Source organism: Chaetodon auriga, chromosome 1 (assembly GCF_051107435.1).
Source record: "Chaetodon auriga isolate fChaAug3 chromosome 1, fChaAug3.hap1, whole genome shotgun sequence".
Taxonomy (NCBI): Eukaryota; Metazoa; Chordata; class Actinopteri; order Chaetodontiformes; family Chaetodontidae; genus Chaetodon; species Chaetodon auriga.
In genome coordinates this window covers 31,014,287-31,033,997 of record NC_135074.1, presented here as the reverse complement: position 1 = coordinate 31,033,997, position 19,711 = coordinate 31,014,287, and the positions used below count along the sequence as shown (strand labels likewise).

The window sequence follows — 19,711 nt, the reverse complement described above, 5'->3', positions numbered from 1 at the left end:
CAGTGGTTTTAAAATGCTCTCAGTGTACAGCTGTTTTTCCATTCACGTGAACTAAATGTGATGAAAACCATCAAATATTTGTACCAGAGGCATGTTCACGTCCTCCACTGAGGCGTTTAAGTGTTCACCTTTACGTAGCTCCATACAGATTAACCTCTCTCCATCGCAGTGAGCCACTTTCCCCCTTCAGCGTAATCCTGAAAGAATGACTGACGTAGTGGCTGATAAAAGAAAAATCCACCCAAGTTGCATTTCTGTGTCCATTTTGTTGTTTGCTGGTCAGTTTTTCTCGTCGCTGTCGCAGGGTGTGTGTTGAGGCATATGATGCGAACACACGTAGCTCTGCTGTCCAAACACCAGCGACAAACATCCAGATTTGGCGTCAGTGCCTCAGATTTAACGAGCAGCTGCTGCTTTTCGCTGTTCAACAGTCACACAGGAAGAAAATTTCTCAGAGAAAAGTCACAAAGAGCGATTTCATTCTGTTGCTTCTGCCTCTGTTTTTTCTTTCTGTGCTGCTCTCTTGTGCTCTTTGTTTGAACTGCTCAAACAAAATCGCACTTGAACGTATCACAAACTGATGAGAAGAACAGGATTTCCGGGTGGATTTTTCCTTTTGGCCTCGTACTCTGACATAGTGGCTAAACTCGTAAAGCTTCTCCTGTTGGGGGGATGGAGAGCGGTGTTGGTACAGGATGCATGGTCTCCTCTGGGTCATTGTGTCTGTCTGCCTGTCTGGTTTTCTCTGTGTCTCTGTCTCTTTTTCTCTCTTTCTGTCTCTCTCTGGATAGTTGTTTGAGTAACAGCATGATATGTAGCGGTAACTAACCCCCCCGCCCCCCTCGCAGGCTCTCAGTGCGCCGGGCTCTTCAGCACCACTGTCCTAGGTGGGTCCTCTAGCGCCCCTAACCTGCAGGACTACGCACGCGCACATCGCAAAAAATTCTCCACTGGCAGTCTGTCCTACAAAGACGGTACGTGCTTGAGACGGCGCTCCTTCACTAACCTGCACAGGGCAACAGCAGATCAGTGTCTCACACCTGTCCTCTCAAATGTGAAGCATTGTTAGTTTGACATCCTCAGCCATGCCTTGTGGGAAAACTGGGCACAAACGTGTACTGTAGGTAGGTTTAGTACGAAGAAGTAGTGGTAGTACAACTAGAACATGTGAAATAGCAGCAGTAGAGGATTACAGAACGTGCTCTGTGAGAAGCAGTAGATACTGTATGTATGCTCATACATCGATTTTATAGTTATGTTTTGAGTAATTTCTGCATTTTTAGACTCCATATTCATTGTAGCCACCAAACCCACTGGATTTTTCCATCTTTTTATTTTTCTTCACACCGCTTTGAGTAAAATTGGTGTATTTCTTTTTAGCAGTTTGTATACATGCTGCCTCAGGCCCAGCTTAGTCGAGACTTTAGATGTTTGTGTGAAGACGATAAAAGGAAATGTGGCAAACTGATGAGCTTTACCAAGAGGAGCACGCCTCAGCAGCTTTATCAAAGGCAGTATGCAGGCGTGTTGAGTTTAGTGGAGGACAGTCAGTATACACTGGTGGAGTCATGTTCTTTTGTCTGATTGTGTTCTTTTGTCAGCTGCAGCATTAAGTGTGCAGAGATCACAGTTGCCGTCTTCAGACGTTAATGAGTGTTCTGAGAGTTTGTTAGTTTGAGGTGTTACTGACAGCTTGATATTTTTCAGTAGCACACAGTATGATTTTACTTGATTTTTCTAGATCTACTGCATGTATGAAGCAACTGATCATCAGTACGTGTCCGCTAACTGCCCCTCATCCTCAGAAATCATGACCTCTCCATGTTTTTTTGTTCTGTTTTTGCATGATCCATGGCTGCAGTGACGTCCTAATACAGTCTGTTCAGTGTCCGATTTTCCCACATTTACACACTGAAGATAAACTCAGTTAAAGAGCCAACACGCTGACATAAACATACAAGATGCTCCCAAGAGAAACATGATAATCTGATGTCTCTTGTGACTCAGTAGCAGAAGTCAAACAGCAGTTTAACGTCCTCATCAGTCATTGTTTTTGAACATAAATCTGAATATGTTGATGGAGTTAGAAAGCCAGGGCCTACCTGTGTGAAGATATTATTCAAAAATTTTTTTGAATAATACTTTATGTTAAACAGTCCATGTGAAATCAGCGAGGCAGCATGGCCGTCGTGCTTTGCTCCGATCGTGTAGCTGACATTGATGTCTGTCGTCATGTCGTCCAGTAGGTGTCACTGTGGTACTGTACAGACTCTCAGTGTCCTCTCAGCTGCCATCCTCCTGGTTGTCTCACATGTAGCCTTGCTGTTGGTCTTTGTCATCCATCTTGTTACACCTCAGTTTCAGGAATCAAAGGAAGCTTTCCAGCCCGGATGCAGTCAAATACAAAGCGAGCCGTCTCAGTGCATGCTCCTCTGTGAGTGCAGTGTCGGTGTCTTTTTCAATTATTTTTTCCATGCTGAAGCATCTCAACCTGGTCAGGTTCACCAGTCGGTAGGTTTCAGTGTTCGTGACAGACAGGCTGAACGGCATTTGAACATTGACGGGTTTGTGGTTTATGTCGTGATGGTCAGAGCTCAAGCAGGACGAGGGAGGGAAAGCACCGTCAGACCTGGGTATCGGCCTTGTTTGTGGAGGGTTTCTGTTTCTTGGTGTGTACTCTTCACTCCTTCAGTTAAAACATTTCATCCCACGTTGTCATCAGAAGATGTTCCATCACGTGTTGCCCCACAGCCATCTTCAGACATCTTCAAACATCAGATGTGTGTTAACAGAACCTTCAGCCAGGCCTTCCTCACAAAGCGGATCAGCTAGCTCTGATTCTTAGACCACTCTTCTGTCCACTGCTGCGTCCACATTAGAAAAGATCAGGGAAAGGACAAAACATGATATTCAAGTTACTGTGGCTCAAAGTAACACTAGTGAATTTTTTTTTTTATTTCCTCAGAGTTGTTGTCTATGCCGGCAGTAAAACGATTTTCTGTGTCGTTTGCAAAGCATCCGACTAATGGTACGTCTGCTTCTTTCAAGTATTTTTCCACTTCACCTCCCTTTGTCTTGCATGTCTTCAAACTTTTGTTTTTTGACCTTGGGTTTTTTCCACATGGCCCTCCAGCATTCCAGGTTTCCGTTATTTTATTTTTTTTTCTAATGGTTTAATTTATTTCTTTTTTTGTTTACCCATATGCTTTGGACTCTTTTCTAACACTACCTGACATTCTCTTTCTAATCAGGGTTCCCACTGGTCATTGAATTTGTGAAATATCAAGAAATTAGGAGACAGGGAATGTCAGCACGCTCTCACAAAGACCTCATAGTGTGTCCTCACACTGATCACAAAAAGCACCAGATTTCAGCAGGGATTAAAGGGAATAATGTCCACTTAACAGCCAATAGCAGCATTTTTCTTACCTCCTGTTCAAACTGCAGTCAGCATTTAATAAACATTCAAAGCAAAACCTACATTTAACATTGTGACTGGACTCAGTTTGTCCTGTTATGTCAGTCATGTAATTGTCTGACAGTTCCCTAATTTCCACCTGAGTCCAGTTTAGATCAGATGGTTTACTTCCCTTCATGTTTTCTGCAGTTTGTAGGATCAAACCAGCCTGGATCAATAAGTGTGTTTACAGTCACTGCAGTGTTTTGATTCATTGATCACCTTGTACGGGAGAAAGCTGGTTTCTATTAGAGATACAAGCTAACAGACAGACCCTCATGTCCCCGTCAAATCAACAAAACAGTATTAAACGATTGTATATCTCTTGTACATCCAGGCTGAATCTGACTTCATTTTGGCTAACTAGCTTAGCTTAGTTAGTTTATCGTCTCCCAGTGCATCATTGCAGCTGTGACAGTGAGCTGTTCTGTAGACCTGCTGTTCACGTGGTGCGCAGTGGTTTCTGTGGTTAAATGATAAACTGAACAGTTGACTCGTACTAATCATCATGGTTTTGTTTCATCACTGCCAGGCGTAGTCACAACGGCGAGTTTCTCATCTTTAAAATGCAGGATTGTGTGCACGCCATGGACACTGCTTCTTTCCTTCCTCTGTGGAATTGGCGAGGACAAATATACACACTCAGAATTGGACACTCAAATAAAATGGCGGACAGAGTGCATCATGTCATAAACAGGAGTCATTACTGGAGGAATTTCTCTTGGCTTCGTGTCTCCTTGTTTGCAGAATGAATAGTCCTTAAAGGTCAAACCTTAAGCAACACTTGTAGTATAAAGAGTAACTTCATTGTGAGACCAGCACATTTTGGTTTGTGTGTTTTGGTTTGTGAAGGGCCACTTTAAATTCGTGTTGCACGTTCATGAAGTTTGAGGACTTGCAAGAGACAAAGAAGGTTCAGACTTTTAGTCCAACAGCAGCAGATCGTCCACGTCAAACGCAGCTCAGTAGAGTCTTCGTCTGATCCTCCCTCACTGGTGAACATACTCATAGTTTGCAAGACAGACGGCATCAGACAACTGTTTCCACAGGCTGCGAAGAGGCTCCTGTGACCAATAAACCAACTTAGAAAACTCAGTTCAAATCCCTTTTTATTTTAGAAAAGCGATATTCTTCAATAATGAGTGAACCCTGGGGGTCTCATTCCTTCATTTAAACTCTGAAAGCGTCATCCCTCCTCATGGTTTCATGTTTAAAAAGCAGCGTAACAAAGCAAAGAGCCGAATGATGGAAATTCATAGTGAATAAAGGGTGGGAACCCTGTTTAACATCCTGCATACAGTTTGTGAATTGATCACCATTACCCAATAATTCCGTTTTTTTCCCAGTGGATAGATGTGTGTGGGTGTGGGTGTGTGTGTGTGCATGTGAACACAGTAATTACAGGAAACACACACCTGTTGCCATCATTGTAGAGGATGTGAACTGAGCTCATTGTTGAACTGCCACCAACAGCACACTGAATGTTTAACCCTTCCTCTGACCTCAGCTTCATGCCCCCCCTCAGTGATGCTAACCTGTTAGCTGCCTGAACGATGTGGATCGAAGGACGACACGGGTCAATCGCAGCTGATTGAACCAGGATCAGCTCTTATTGGCAAACAGGGGAAGGGTTAAAGCATCGTTCATCCCATCTCCTGTGTCTGTTCTGACTGAAGCGTCAGTCCGTTTGTTTGGATTCACGGGCTCACGTGTGCCTCTGAGTGTCTTCAGTGGTTGTCCAGTGTGTTCCAGACTTGAAAAAGGGCAAATTTTCAATTATTAATGAAGAAGTGTAATGAACGTCTCCACTTTTATTGATTTTGGATCATTTTCTTGAGTACTGACGGTCAGACAGCGGGGAAGCATAGACAGTAAGATATTAACGTTGTGGTTGTGAACCTCTGCAGCTCAGCTGGCTTTCCTGTCCGTCCGCTCAGGACTGCTTTAGACGCATTCAACAGGCACATTTTGGTCAGTCTGGACTGTGTTTATCTTCTCTGTTTCTGGGTTGAATACCCAAGTTGGATTGCTTTGTATGCACATGAAGAATTTTCTGTCTTTGCGGTGTTTCGCTGGCAAGTTTCTGTGAGAGGCGACCCGTCAACCAGAGCAGCGACGTGTGAAAACTCAAATCACATCGAGTGCAACCTCCACACACGATATTAGCATGTTTTTCTCTGATACATATCATTCACCGCAGGAACACAAGATGACACATCCACCGTAGCAGTGGCTCCATCTCTCTGGTGCACTGGCAAAGGTACAGCGGCGCCCAGCGATGCGATGTGCCGGACCCAAAGTCCGGCTGCAGCTTTGTCTGAGCAGCGTCGGAGGATGGCTTCAGCTGTCCAACGTGTTTGTTAATGCGGACGCAAGATTGGTCTGCTCAGCAGCTTCTGCAGAGTTTCTTTGGAGAGGTGGCTGCAGAGCACCGCCTCTTCCTGGAAATGTACCGAGTGTCACTTGCTCCTTGGTGGGTTCTCTTGAATTGGATCAGGGTTGTTTTCGGTATAATTTAACAGTATAAACGTTTCTGAGTGTCTGCAGAGGAGCAACATGACGTTTTTCTTTTCACTGTCTTGTTCTGGGCTTTGCTGAAGCGCTGGATGATGTTTATGGAGTTGCTTGGTATGAGTTGCTGCTTTTCTGATCTTTGGCTGTTGGCGGTCAGGAGAAGCTGTTGGCTGCCTGTTGCCTTCACACACACACACACACACACACACACACACACACACACACACACACTCCACCTCTCCTCCCTCCTCCCTCTCTCTCCAAACTCGTTTCCCCTCTCACCTGTATCGCACCTCAGTCCTCTCTCCTCCTTCCTCCTCACTCATATCCTATCGTTTCATGCCTGTTGTACTGCTCCTCCTCCTCCTCCACTGCTCTGTCCTTCTTCGCTCTCCCTCTTCTTCCTCAGAGCCCTTGGAGGAGCACCATGTGGCCCAGTTGTTGAGGCGTTTCTCCACCGACCTCAGCCTGGGCCGCCACCTCTCTCTGGATGGGGCGCTGGCCCACCACCTCCACCAGTGCTCCTACCACCTCCGCCTCTTCCGAAACTGGCTCATCTCCGGCCAAGACCCCCTAGAGTACCTCCACGGTCAGCCCCTGGCCCCGCCCTCCATACCCCCAGCCTCACACCCTGTTCAACCACTGCTCACGGTTTAGTTGGGACTGTGCCTGTTCTGTGGTTGACTCTCATGCTTTGCCTCTTGATGTTTCTGCATGCTTGCCTGTTTCTGTGGTTATGCAGATTGCAAGCTGGAGTGGTGTGAGCTGTTTGGGGTTTTTGGGCCGTTTTTGCGACTAATATCCTCCCCCTCTGCTGTGGTGTCAGTTGCTTCCCCCTCTTTTCTCCAGCCTGTAGGCGCTCAGAGTTTGTAAGTCGAGTGTTTTTACTTATTTTATGAAGGATCAGAGAATCTTAAACCACATGAAACAAAATTGAAGCCACATTTTTTAGAATTTAAGCAAAACAATATATGAAAGTAAGGCTTCAACTACCAACCATACTCATTATCCAATAATTTCCTTCACTGTCAGTCTATTCATTGTTTGCCCTTTAACTCACCCACAGCCTAAAGATGTCATAGAAGACTCAAAAGAACAGTAAATATTCTCATTTGAGCCATTTTTTCGATTTTTGGTAGTTTTGCAGAAAATTAACTTGAACAATTAATTGAGTGACTGTTTCTCTATGTCAAAAATCATTTTAGTGTCAAAAATAGAGAACTGGAGAAACCTTTCACTTAATTTCTGTAGTATTTTGTACGGTAACTTTTCTTTAAATACAACAAATCATGGTTTTAATCTGTTGACATTTTGAAGGAAAGTCTGAAAGCAACAAAATACCAAAAACTGTGCTTTTAAATGTCAGATTAAAAAGGTGTGATGACTGGCACTCACACTTCAAACACACATTTTACCAACATTTGATGCTTCACACATTCTAATTTCAGACTCCGTGTTCTGGTCTATCCTACTTTCTTTCCTCCTCTCACTCTGTTACAAAAGTACCAAACTCAGTACTAAGCTCATCGGCGGCTCGTGCTCTGTGAATTTACAGGAAACAGTTCTGTCTAATATACCAACACCAGACAAACTGGCTTTGCTGTTGTAATTACAGTAAAACAAACGCACAGCATCTCATTTCCACTGTCACTCCAGCTGGTTGAAGGCTGAGACCACCTAGATGAGAAAGAAACCGCCCTTTATTTATCTTGGCAGGAAACGTAATCATCACAGCAGCAACAGACAAGGGACAATTATTAGTTCACGAAATGACAAACAAGCTCAATAATGAAGCTGCAAAGGAAATGGGAGCAGAGTGTTCGCCCTCACCACCACCCCCTGATGTTTCCATCGCAAGGCCAACATCTGGCACATGGAGGCTCGACACCAGACCTCGATGCGTCTGAGTGCAGACTGAAAATATCAGGTGTCAGAAGTCCTCCTCGAATCTTTGGTCGTATTCTTAGTCTCGTTTGCTTTTTCTTTGATCAGATTCTTCCTGATCTAAATCAGGAGACTTTGCTAATTTTAGGCTGTTTTATTCAGGCAAACTCCTGCTGCTCGAGTTTTAACAAAGTCAAACACTGACAAGTTTCACATGAAGTAAGAACGTGTTTACGTTCCTCAAACTCTGGGTATACCCGCCTCTCCACAGCTCACAGCGAGCAGAAACGTGCACATTCTCCACAAACTGGATGTAAATCAACATGTTTCACAGAGCATCATATTGACTACGTAATATATGAATGTTTACATGTTGAGGTGACACAGAAACAGATGGCTGCGTCTTGGCATCGAGAGTCAAGATGGTTTTATTCTTCCAGCTCTGAACAGATAATCTGCCGTCACCAGCCTGAACCTCCATCTTTCCTAAAGATCCAGACATCACCTTCGGCTCTGCATTCGACTCGGCTGCTCTGTTTGAATTCGACTTGAATGCCAGTTGCTCTCCCACCTGATCTTAACCAGCATGTGATTCCTGCTTGTTTGCTATACTTGCGGCGTCCTCTCGCCGTGTGCAGGCGAGCGCAGTGAAAGCGTCCGGCTCTGAGGCTTCAGACGGTCGAGGCGAGCTGCGGTCTGACGCTTTGTGATCGTGAGCGGCTCTGGTGAGATGCAGCTTGTTGTGAACTAACAGTGGATGAACCGCCTTTGATAACGTGGTGGACCTGAGCTGCAGTCCGGACAGCTTTGACCTCTGTGTGCTGCTGTTAGAGCTGCAGCTTGTGCGTGTTTGGACTGACCGGAAAGGCCGTCGTGATGTTTTTGAGATGTGCTTGCTTTTGCAAATACAGCGAGACGTTTGAGATGCGTAGACTTGTTGCCGTTTGATATGGTGTCATGTTGTCTTGGCGTCCAGCATGGTTTTTGCAACTTGCCTGTGTGGAATTGACCCGTAGAGGCTGGCAGGAGCTCACAGGGGGTTTTGGGCCCGTTCAGAAACAGGAGCAGGATTTCAGAGCAGCAGAGTGTTGAGGTGTAGCGTAGGGGTGGCATCGGGGCGGTGGTGTCGGGTGACAGCTGAAGTGGTTCTGCCTGCTCCTCTTCTGACTGCCCGGTCTAACCGAGGGCTGATGTGCCTGCGGGCGTCATGTCTCTCCTCTGCCGCAGGCTTCGAAGGCTGCTCCATGGTGCCCTCCATCTACCCTCTGGAAACGCTGCACAACTCGCTGTCACTGAAGCAGGTCAACGAGTTCCTCGCCGGCGTGTGCGAGAGCGCCGGGGATCCGCACACGAGGACCACCAGAGGTGAGAAACAAACGCACATTGGTGTTGTTATTATCACCATCATGATCACTTAACTTGACCTGCGGCCCTTGTTTTGTCCCCGCAGCTCTGTCAGCCATGTTTGACTCACACAACCAGCCGTCGGTGGACTCGTACATCCCTCAGAGAGTCCTCTCATCCTCCATCTCTCTCAGATCTCGTTCTGACAGACCTCCTTGGTGTGAGTATCGCAGCGGCTCCTTGTTCACGCTGAGATTTGACATTTCTAGGTTAGCCTCCCTCAGACGTCTGTGGATTATTTATGGAACACAAGTCGTCTATTACAGCCTCACACTTTAGTCTGTGTCGCTGCTGTCTGTCATCTCCGCAGACCCAGTGAACCAGCACACACCTCTTTCCTCGCAATTGAAACCTTATGAAGTTTTGTTTCTTTGTTCTGTTTGATTTTTTTTTCTGTGTTGTCTTTTCTGTCCCTGCAGACAGCAGCGGTCCATCCAGCACAGTGTCCAGCGCTGGACCGTCCTCTCCCACTACAGCCGACACTTCCCCACGCTTCAGCTTCAGCGATAAGATCTCGCTCACCCCTCAGAGCAGCGAGGAGACTCACTCCTCTCAAAACATTTCCGCTCAGCCGCTGCCCGCCGTCGGGTCACAAGCCCTTGACCCAACTTGCCCTGCTGTCTCAAACCCCGGTGAAGTCCCTCTGACTCCAAATAATTCGCCAGAGGATGATGCCGAGCTCTGTGCTGTTACCGGCCACCAGCCTGATAATCCTGAATGCTCACAGGAAGCGCTTGAGGTGCCTCCTGCAGCCGAGGACGCTGCCAGCGGTGCGGTGTCAGATCCTGGCCTGAGACCGCCCTGCTCTGCGTTAGCTGAGCTGGCTCTGGGTCGGATGGAGGGTTACTGCCTCCCGGGCTCCCTGCCTGTGCTGCTGGAGCTCAGAGAGAGCAGCAGCGAGGCGGGCTCCAGCTCCCAGACGCCTCAGTCTCCTGAGGGACCCGACGAGTTCTTTGACACTCAGGAGTCGATGGACTTGTGGAAGGACAGTTCAGAAAGCCTCCCCCGTCCTGAGACGCCTCTAGAGATCGGAGCCACTCAAACAGCCGAGCCTTAGTGCCACAGGGCCTGGAGACCTGCACAACAACAGGCCTCAGATCTGTCAGAAACTACTGTGGTTACATCTGTAACTTCACGAGCATCATCTCTTGGTCAATCATGAGCAGTGAGGCATTGTGACTGCAGCCCAGCGGCCTCCCATCTCCTCCAGCTTGATGACTGTGTGTTGAAAAATGATGAAGAGGCAGCTGATCCTCACACTGGGCTCTGTGTTGGAAAATCATGGCAATGCCTCACATGCTGTTCATTGCTTTTAAAAACCACCAGTGACACCACTGAGCCTCCTCTGACAGTCCACTGTAAAGATGTGGGAAGCCACTTGTCGTAAGCTGAAGCTTTATTGTCAAGTTTAAACTGAACAGCTCTCTGTTACTGTCGCTGTTGCACAAACTCCTTCCTTAAAGCTGCATTGATCCGTTTTTGGCCACTAGGGGGCAGCGATCCACAGCCCTGAGCTCTTAGAGTGAAGCCTGAACGAACTCATCGCTCCCAGTATAGAAGTCCAGTGTTCTCTCGCTTTCTCACTGGTGAGGAAAACATCTGGCATTTAACTGCTAGATGTTCCGCCGTGTTCCCCAGCTGCCCGCTAACATCGTCTGTCTGCCAGTTTGTGCCGGGCAGGCGGTGGACAGTGGCTTCATCGGGGTTTGCTCAGAGCGTTGAGTCTTAACCAAACAGGAAGTGTTTGATCCGTTGTGACCATAAAGAAGCCGATTAATGGAGCTTTAATTCACGTTACGTCTGTCTCTCGTCCTCTTACCCTCAACAGCTGCAGTAGTGAAGTTTTAGCCTTCACGTTTAAAGGTGTCGTATCGTCCATGGCGGTCAGGTGACAGGTAACCGGGCGCACGTCCTGGCATTGAGGCAGCAGTTTATCACCGCCATAGAAGCACAAACTTTTCTGTTTTCTTCGTTTGTTACGTGATTCAGAGACTTAACGTACGAAACAGAAAAATACTATCTGCAGCTCCTCTGCTCTTCATCATACGCCAGCGTCTGTCCTGTGCTGAGCTTCTAAAACCTGCTTCTATGAAACAAAGGCTGAGTGACAGCAGCTGAATCTTCATTACTGCCAGCGAGTGTTTAACCTGCAGGTCAAACCGTGTGTGCACTGCTTACTGCCAAAGTCCTTAAGCCTCATTGAAGATTTAATATAATCAGTAGGAATCGATAGAGGAAATCAAAATAATATTTATTTTGAAATTGCATCTTGAAAAGAAAAAAAGTCTGGTATTTTTGATACCCACATCAGATATTTAATTGTACCATAGCTGTTGTATATGTTTTGTAAATCACCTCATGATGTGGGAAAATCTGAAAGCTGATCTCTCATTTTATCACTGAACAAACAGGAGGGGCATTTTACCTTAAATGTGCTTTTATTGTGGCGAGCAGTCATGTAGCAGGTGTGGATGTGTGTGAATGGGGGGGGGGGCATGCTTGAAGAGAAGTGCGTGGAGGTGCAGTTCTGTGTTCAGTCAGTGGGATTCGTGTTGCGTCGTGTTTGTACTGTAGAGGTGAAATCAGCTGATCTCTGGTCTGTAGATCATCGTGCTGTTTGCTTCAGAGCAGCAGGTGTTTGTTTAAAGGGTCAGTCACTCAAATTACAAAGAGACCCCCAACATTTGGTCTCTGAGCCCGACTGGATTTAGTTAAAGTTTTATTCTTTCAGGTTTTGAGATGCCTGACTGATATTTTCTGTCTGCATGTGTTCAAAATATCTAAAATTCTGTACGTGAAGAGCGACTGAACGCCAGGCTGAACGTCTTTAAATGTTTTTACATCCCTCCGGATTTTTGCTAACTGGACGTTAGCAAAAATCCAGGTGTCGAGGAAGCTTTGAATGAGTGTTACTGATTGGCCGCCGTGCACGTGGCCTGTGGACCTGTGCAGGTCCACACAGCCGGAGCGTCGGTCCTCCACACAGGCCGGCTGAGAGCGTTCGTGTTCGAGACTTCCTGTGTGCGACTTCCTGTTTGCTCTCTGCTCACATGAAAAATAATTTCCAGACGTGAAAATTCATCACACGCAGACATTCAGAGCTGTGAGCTGCACAGATCAAACTGGAGATCCCCTCAGAGGGGAAGTCTTTGTGTGATTTGGTGAAGCGACCCTTTAAAGACCCACCTGAGGATGAACGCTCTGTCATCCAGTAACGCTCCCGCTGAGCTTCTGAACGCTTTGTGAGCTGAAGCGCTCTCGTGTTTCATGTGTGATGTTTGGACCTGCTCGATGCTGAGCGCCGCTTCACATCCGCGGTGTCTTCCTCCGGCCTGTGTCGACTGTACGAGCGGAACGATGTTCTCTGTCTGCTGTTCTTCATCGATCTGTCTGTGTGGACTTACTTTGGTTTGAACATGCACAACATACTGTAAAACTTCCAACAATGTTACAAAATACAGCGATAGGAATGTAAATTCCATATGTGGGTCTGCTTTGTTGTTTGGTTTAGTGATGTGGTTTCTGTTCAAAATAAACCAATAAAATAATCAAGAACATTTCAGGTTAACTTTCCTGAACGCTGAAGACGTTTGTGGTGATGAAGACGTTTTTTGCAGGCCGTCATCCAGGTGGTCTTTCCAGCAGAAGAGGCGAACTGAGGGGAGGTAAATGAAGATGTGGATGAATTCATCATGTCACAGAACACCACTAGATGGCGCTGAATGTGGAAAATTGACAGCAGTTTGATTATAGAAGGTTTGTGTTTGTTTATTCTGGCTGTGGCTGGAGGCGTCGTGTCTTCAGGTCGTCCGTCCATCTGTTCCTCTGTCAGCCTGATGTCTCTGGAACATCTGCGGGGAAACATCACATCTGGCACATGCTGAGCTTTGGTATCAGATGGCTGCTCAGATTTGTAATATTGATGACTTATTTTTTGATCAGATTAATCAAAATTAGAGTTTTGCCAATTTCCCACTATTTAGGCAAAGTTCTACTCGTCTTCATCGACCTGTGTTTTGACATTTCACATAGGAAAAATGTTCCTTTGGTTACATGAAAAAAGGGTTTTTGTAAAATGTTCCTCCAGATGGAAGAAGTATTCAGATGAAAGTATTAAAAAAAAAACTATTATTTGTAAAGATCTTGCTGCAGTTTTACTGGGTAGTTTTATCTTAAAGGACAAACCATATCATCATAGCATATCATTTAAATACAAGTAGAAGTACCTCAAAGTTGTCCTCGTGTTCCGTCCTTTAGTGAATGTACTTAGTTACATTCCACCATGGCTCAAAGTACAGTACTGACTAAAGTACCACTGACCCCGATACCCGTACCCCACCCTGCTGCTCCTTCTGGTCTCCACCCTGATCATGTGACCCAGGAGGTGATGTCACTGCAGCGTCCATTCAGCAGCTCCTCACAGCAGGGATTGTCCTCCAGCTTCCAGCCTGCTCCTTCCTCCAGCACACTCTCAGCTTCACAAAGACCCAACAGTGTCCCAACTCCACGAACTCCACCAGTCGCTGCTGCCTCTGCTCGTTTTGCATGACAAACAGCTCCCATCGGCCCCTCGGGCCTCGTGCTTTCGCCCTGCAGATCTGTGGACTCGGGCTGCTGAAAGGGGGTTTGACAGAGTCAGAACAAAGCTCACACTGTTCTGTGTCTGGACGTCTCTGTGGGGTTCAGCCCCCGCTGGATTACATCATCCTCCCGCTCTGAGGCGGCAAGGAAGGAGCGCTGCTGCCTACGAGGCCCAGATCATTGGTTCCCAGCCTGCGGGCCGCGACCCCTCAAAGGGTCGGAGGATAAATCTGAGGGGTCGAGCTCAGAGGAGGAAGCTGTGTTCAGAACCGCCCACTACGCACCACTGAGGAGCACAGTATGCAGTGTGTAGTACATATGTTGTATATATTGTAGTATTATGCAGTATGAAACCGTTAAAGGGATGCATTTTGCAGTATGCTACGTCACATTTCTGGTTTTTGAAGGATGAAGCCAAGTGAGTGTAATGATCCACTGACTTTTCCTCATCTGCTGCCAGCAGGTCAGACTCCAGGATGGACTGGATCGTTCTTTACGTTCACGGTTCCCAGAGGATGAATCCTAATGAGCACCTGACTTTTCCCCAGCACCGCTGACAGATGGACATTTTTGAGTGAAGTATTTTGATAAATGTTGGATGTATGACCATTAAATTTTATGAAGACGTTCATGTTCCCTTCAGGATGAACTGTAGTAACTTTGGTGATCCTCTGACTTTTCGATTAGCGCCACTGTGATACACCAAAAGGTGCAACCACTTTTGTGTAAAATTATTATTTACATATTATTATTGTAATTATTTGGGAGCACTTTATTTTTTTTGTTATTATTATTTTTGATAAGCAAATAATATTGCAGTGTTGCGGGTTTAGACCCAAAGTAATTAATATCACAGGCACTGTGAGATGGGGGTTTCGGGGAGCGGAACCAAAAAAAAAAAGTTTGAGTGGCGTTGTGGCCGGTTTCCTACGGTGGGCACCTCCGTTCTCCCGCCAGAGGAAATTCAGGAAGAAAGCAGGTGGTTCGGCTCTTCGTTCCACTCGAAAACTTTCATCTGTGATTGCAGGTTTGACATCCAGCTTAAAAAGAAAAAGAAAAAAAAAAAATCATTTGTTACGGTGGGACCAGCCTTGGGACCCGTAACACCACCGTCAGGTCAAAACCTTCATGAGTCCGCTGCAAAACTACAACATTCCCATGAGCCTCTGCTGCACTTTGATTTTTGTGCTAATCAACAACTGTTAGCCTGCTAACACGCTAAGATCGTCAACGTAGTAAACAGCACGAGTGTAATTAATACCATGATGATGGCTGCATACCATTTAGCTGAGTCAGTTCCAGGCTTGTTTACAGGGACACCTGGAATGGAGCCGTTACAGGACAGCTCAAAGTGTTTGTCCTGTTACCTGCTAAACATCATGTTAGCATGAGGATGTTAGCATTAGCTGAGAGCGCTGCTGCGTCCAGGTGTAACCTCACAGAATGATTTTAAGGCCGTGGACTCGTTTTGTGTCTGAAACGCTGTAGAAATCATTGATGTGATGGAAAGATACCCAAAGCAAAGACGAGGGAGACATTTTTCTTCAGTAAATGACGTTTTTATTGGTCTTCACCACACTTTTTCCCTTTTCACAATAAATCTGTTTTCTATTTGACCTTTTTAAGCATTTTAAGAGATAAAGAGAATATTGCACTTAAAACAAGAGATGAAAGTAGAACCATGAAGCAGAAAGGAGGAGAAAACGATCACGAGGCTTTCTTTACAGCACAGCACAGCCAGGTTACATGTGCCTCCTCAGGACCGGACAGCTTAGCTTCTTAAATGTACATCTTTTAAAATAGCATTTCTATGATAAGTCAGTTTTTCTTCAGCTATTACAATACAGGAGAACTCAAAAGGTACACATGCACGTACAAGCAGGGCTCACTGAAAACCAACGGTCTTTATGATGATTTGTTTCACAGCGGATGAGTCTGATGCCACAGATATTTTCTCTTTTCTTTTTTTTTTTGTTGCACAATACGAAAACGCAGCGGTTATGTGTGAGTTTGTGTGTGAACTAAGCTTCATCTGGAAAAAGTGTGATTAATAGGAAATCCTCTATAGATAAAAATGTATTGACAAGAGTGAGCTGAGTCCCTCGAGTCTGGCAGTCTGAGTTAAGTGGTCTGCTCGTATGTGAGTTGTGTTGGTTTTCTTATCATTAGCCTTTAAAGTGATGCAGTATTAAACAGGAATGCAGATTACGGTGTCATGGACTGACTGGGCAGCACAGCGGGCTAACAGGAAAACGCTGACATCACGGTTAACCCTGTTTCATCAAAAAGAAGCTGTTGGTGGATTTTGTAAATCAGCAGGAAATGTGAACCTCAGTGTGGCAGACTGTCACTTCTTCATCATGCTAACAACATTTTCATCTGCAGATACAAATCGTTTCCTGTTATCCGAAGAAAGAAACCGGTGGATTTCATCTGCACACACAGTTCTCCTCCCTGCACACAGCCGGGAAGTCAGGTGTACCACATGATGCACATTAACCAAGGCAACCAGGAGATCAAAGTCCTCCACGGAGAACGTAAAGGTAATCTGCATCTTCACATTCAGCTGGAGCCGCCGAGCTCCGGGCTCCGCTCCCTGCAGCCCTGTGCTTTTTAAAAAGGCATCGCCTTCAGGAACATGCGTCTGTTGTTCATGCATCACTAACTGAGCCGAGGGAGTAAAATATCACACAGAGGATTTTTTTTTTTTTTTTTTTTTTTTACACTGCGGATCATAAAATAGCAACCCTGGTGAGGCGTGTTGGTCCTGTCGTTTGTTGGATAGTTGGTTTTGTTCCTGGTTAAAATCTATTAAATTACTCAAAACTTATCAAAATATAAAATCATCAATATCAAACTAAAACACATCTACACATAATATTAAGTTCATAAAGTGTTACTTATAAACATCCACTGATTGAACACTGAAAGGAAAGAAAAGTTGCTGTCAAATGATAGAATTTAAAAACATGATGCAACATCTTGAGGTGATAGTGACTAAAAACAAATCTGCAAGACAAACTAGATTTTCTGCATTAATTAAAGGTATTTGGAAAAAGTGGCACAAGTTTTCAATGTGAAGGCTGTAATTTTACATTTTAAGTTGCTAAATTTGACCAAAAACAGTAAAAACTGCTTCAAGTTTTGCACACTGGTTACTATTTGTGCTTCTTTGAGTGGCAGCTCCAGGAAATCTAAAACGCTGAAATACTGAGTTGGTGCTTTAAAAGTGCCATTTAATGCTCAATATGTACAACTCGACCTTCTTGTGCACTGACGTCCTCACCGACAGAACTCAGAGCGGCAGCGGAGGAGGCCGGCGGGCCGAAGCCTCCGCCGCACGCCTTCGGTCTCTACAACGCTTCCCCTCCAGCACAGCGGGACAGAAAGGCACATGTGGGTGACAGTCTAACCTCGACCTCGATCGACCCGCCCACGTCTTTGTTCACCAGGCAAACACGATCTGCCCTCGCAACCACATGTTCCTGTCGTTGTAGTGGAATACATTCTTCATTCTTTAACACAGCTTTTGTATAAAGACGCAGCAGCTGACATGAGGTTTGTCTTCTTTCCTCGAACGAGCTTTGAACACCGGGGCCTGATTTATAAAAGGGACTTAGGATCTCTAAGAAAAGTCTAGACTTGATGTTAGTGGTTTCCCTGCTGGTCGTAGAGGAACGATCAGACCTGCACTCTTCACCGTCAGACGCACCACATCAATGACTGAAATCTGCTTTTCTTCCCTTGTAGTTTAAAGTCAGAGCATTTCTTTTTAGAATCAGCCACAGTTCTGTCTTTCTGTCCCACCTCGTTCACTGCATCAAGCTGAGCGTCTGGCTTTGTTTGTCAACCCACGATTGAGTCCAGCGAGTAACATGTTGGCTTCAATCTCCTCCATTATCGCTGTGATCTCCGGAAATCAAAAAGCAGGTGCCGCCAGCTTTTAAGCTGATCCCAGATTTACTGATCACAGGTGCATAAGTTACAAACGGGGTTCTTAGTCCGTGAGCTCACTCAGGACACTATCCTCAGACTAAGTTCAATTATGAATCTAAGAACTTTTATAAAGGAGGCCCCTGTTCTGTGTGTAAAGATACAAACAGGCAGAATCCAAAGTACCGCTATCACCACCTCTGCCTTCAGCTGTCCTCATGATCCTCTGCAACGATATGTTAACCGGAAACACACTGAAAAAATACATCAAAGACTACAGAAACAATAATAGAGAGAAAGTTCACCGTAAGAAAAAACAGCCACTGAGAAATCCTCACTGTAACGATTGATTTCACTTTGAGATAACCGTAGAAATATCATAATTCACTACAATACAGATTCTTGTATATGGTCTTCCCTATGCTACGGCAAATATACTCAAAAGACATACCGAAGGGGCCGCTGGGGTCCACGTGTACATTTTTTAACTCACTACGTGAGTAGGAGGAACAAAGTTCAACACCGGGACTGTCATTGTTTTAGTAGAAAGAGAGGAAAAACAGAGGAAAGCAAAACTGATCACAGCTAACCTGTAATGATGATTTTCGATCAGCAAATTGTTCGCCTATAACGTGAGAGGCTTGATGTGTGGGATTCATGGAAGAAAATCACTTTAGAGTTTGTTGCTGGCTTTAAGGTGCGCAAACTTGTGCTTTGATTTAGGCCAATTAGAAGACAAGCAACCGAACAACCTGATTTTCTATTGTTTCCTATTGGACAGCGTTTTTTAGAATACAATGGGAATATTGTCTCAGCCAGTAAACAAAGACCCCACTGTCTCACAGGGTTTGGAGAAAAGACGAGTTAAAGAACAGAAAAAAAAGCAATAATAATGTAGTGGAGGACAGAGTTGTCAGAAAACTACCTTTGTAATACAAATGGTGATAGCCCCGACAAGCTTAGAAATGAATAGAAATCTAGAAAAAAATCGGCCGTTATCCAGATCTGTTCCTGCTTTCGGTCAACAGCCCCAGCAGAGACAGATCTACATATCAGGCTATAGAGAAGAGCAATTAAAAACAGATCTACACTGTGGAGGCCGGGGGGAGGGAGAGAGGAAACCAGGATCTTAAAACTCGATCTTGCAGGCGGGGAAAGACTCGTCCTGCATGACAACGGTGCTGCTGGAGGCCAGGACCATGATGTTGAGCTCCTGCTGCTTCTCATGTGTCTGCTGGTACCAGTCACGGGTCACCTCTGTGTCGTGGGTGGGGATCAGCGTCACCTGAGAGGGAGGCAAGAGGTCAGGAAAGGTTGTAGGCGACAGAATAGAAAAACTGGTTTCCTGTTTGTTGTTCGGTTATTTTTCCTTGATATCCGTGCTTCTAGTGAAGCAGTGAACTGGGTGGATGTGCTATCAGGAGTCTGCACAGGGTGTTTTATTTTGAAAATATAACGGATTCTCTCCACACAATGTCATTTAATTACAGTATATCCATTTCTTTGAGCAGCTCTCTCTTTTACATGACTGTGAACTTTAACATTTGTAGGACAAGGGTGTGAAAAATCATTGTGTTCATTGGTTAACTGATTAACTGTTTGGCAGCAACAGTAAAAACAAACAAACAAACATCGTCTTCAAAAAGCATAGAAACTTAGTGGGGTTGTAGATGTTACCTGCAGGTTTGACCCCCACTGAGCTTTGCCATCCAACAGTGCATCAAGAACTCCTCGGCTTGGTTCACCACTTGCTGCGTCGTTACCGCTCACCACATAGTACGCAGAGCGAATGCGTTTGAAAAACTCCTGGTCCACGTTCTTGGCACTGCAGTGGTTGGGAATGTAGGCCAAGTCCACATAAATAGGAAGGCCAGGAGCAGCTGCAGAGCCAGACTTCTGAGAACCTAGGAGAGAGAACAAAACCAAACTGTCACCACG

At 45.5% G+C, this 19,711-nt stretch overlaps 2 protein-coding genes across 7 annotated transcripts in view; one reads left to right on the top strand and one right to left on the bottom strand.

Moving 5' to 3' along the window:
* ppip5k1a (diphosphoinositol pentakisphosphate kinase 1a) overlaps positions 1-12,816 on the top strand; it is a 28,358-nt gene extending 15,542 nt beyond the window's left edge. Inside the window, exons 26-31 of one of the 5 annotated variants that reach the window (XM_076734608.1) lie at positions 849-974; positions 2,966-3,028; positions 6,381-6,560; positions 9,083-9,220; positions 9,306-9,419; positions 9,679-12,816. In XM_076734608.1, the coding sequence (XP_076590723.1) occupies positions 849-974; positions 2,966-3,028; positions 6,381-6,560; positions 9,083-9,220; positions 9,306-9,419; positions 9,679-10,316 (1,259 nt within the window). In that variant the 3' untranslated portion in view covers positions 10,317-12,816. The other 4 variants (XM_076734618.1, XM_076734628.1, XM_076734646.1 and 1 more) reach the window with 4 other exon arrangements.
* Positions 12,817-15,377: 2,561 nt separating this feature from the next.
* map1aa (microtubule-associated protein 1Aa) overlaps positions 15,378-19,711 on the bottom strand; it is a 41,250-nt gene continuing 36,916 nt past the window's right edge. For both annotated transcript variants that reach the window (XM_076734590.1, XM_076734599.1), the window contains 2 exons: positions 19,451-19,677; positions 15,378-19,058 (listed from right to left, as the gene is read on the bottom strand). In XM_076734590.1, coding sequence (XP_076590705.1) covers positions 18,903-19,058; positions 19,451-19,677 — 383 coding nt within the window. In that variant the 3' untranslated portion in view covers positions 15,378-18,902. The remainder of the gene's footprint in view (positions 19,059-19,450; positions 19,678-19,711) is intronic.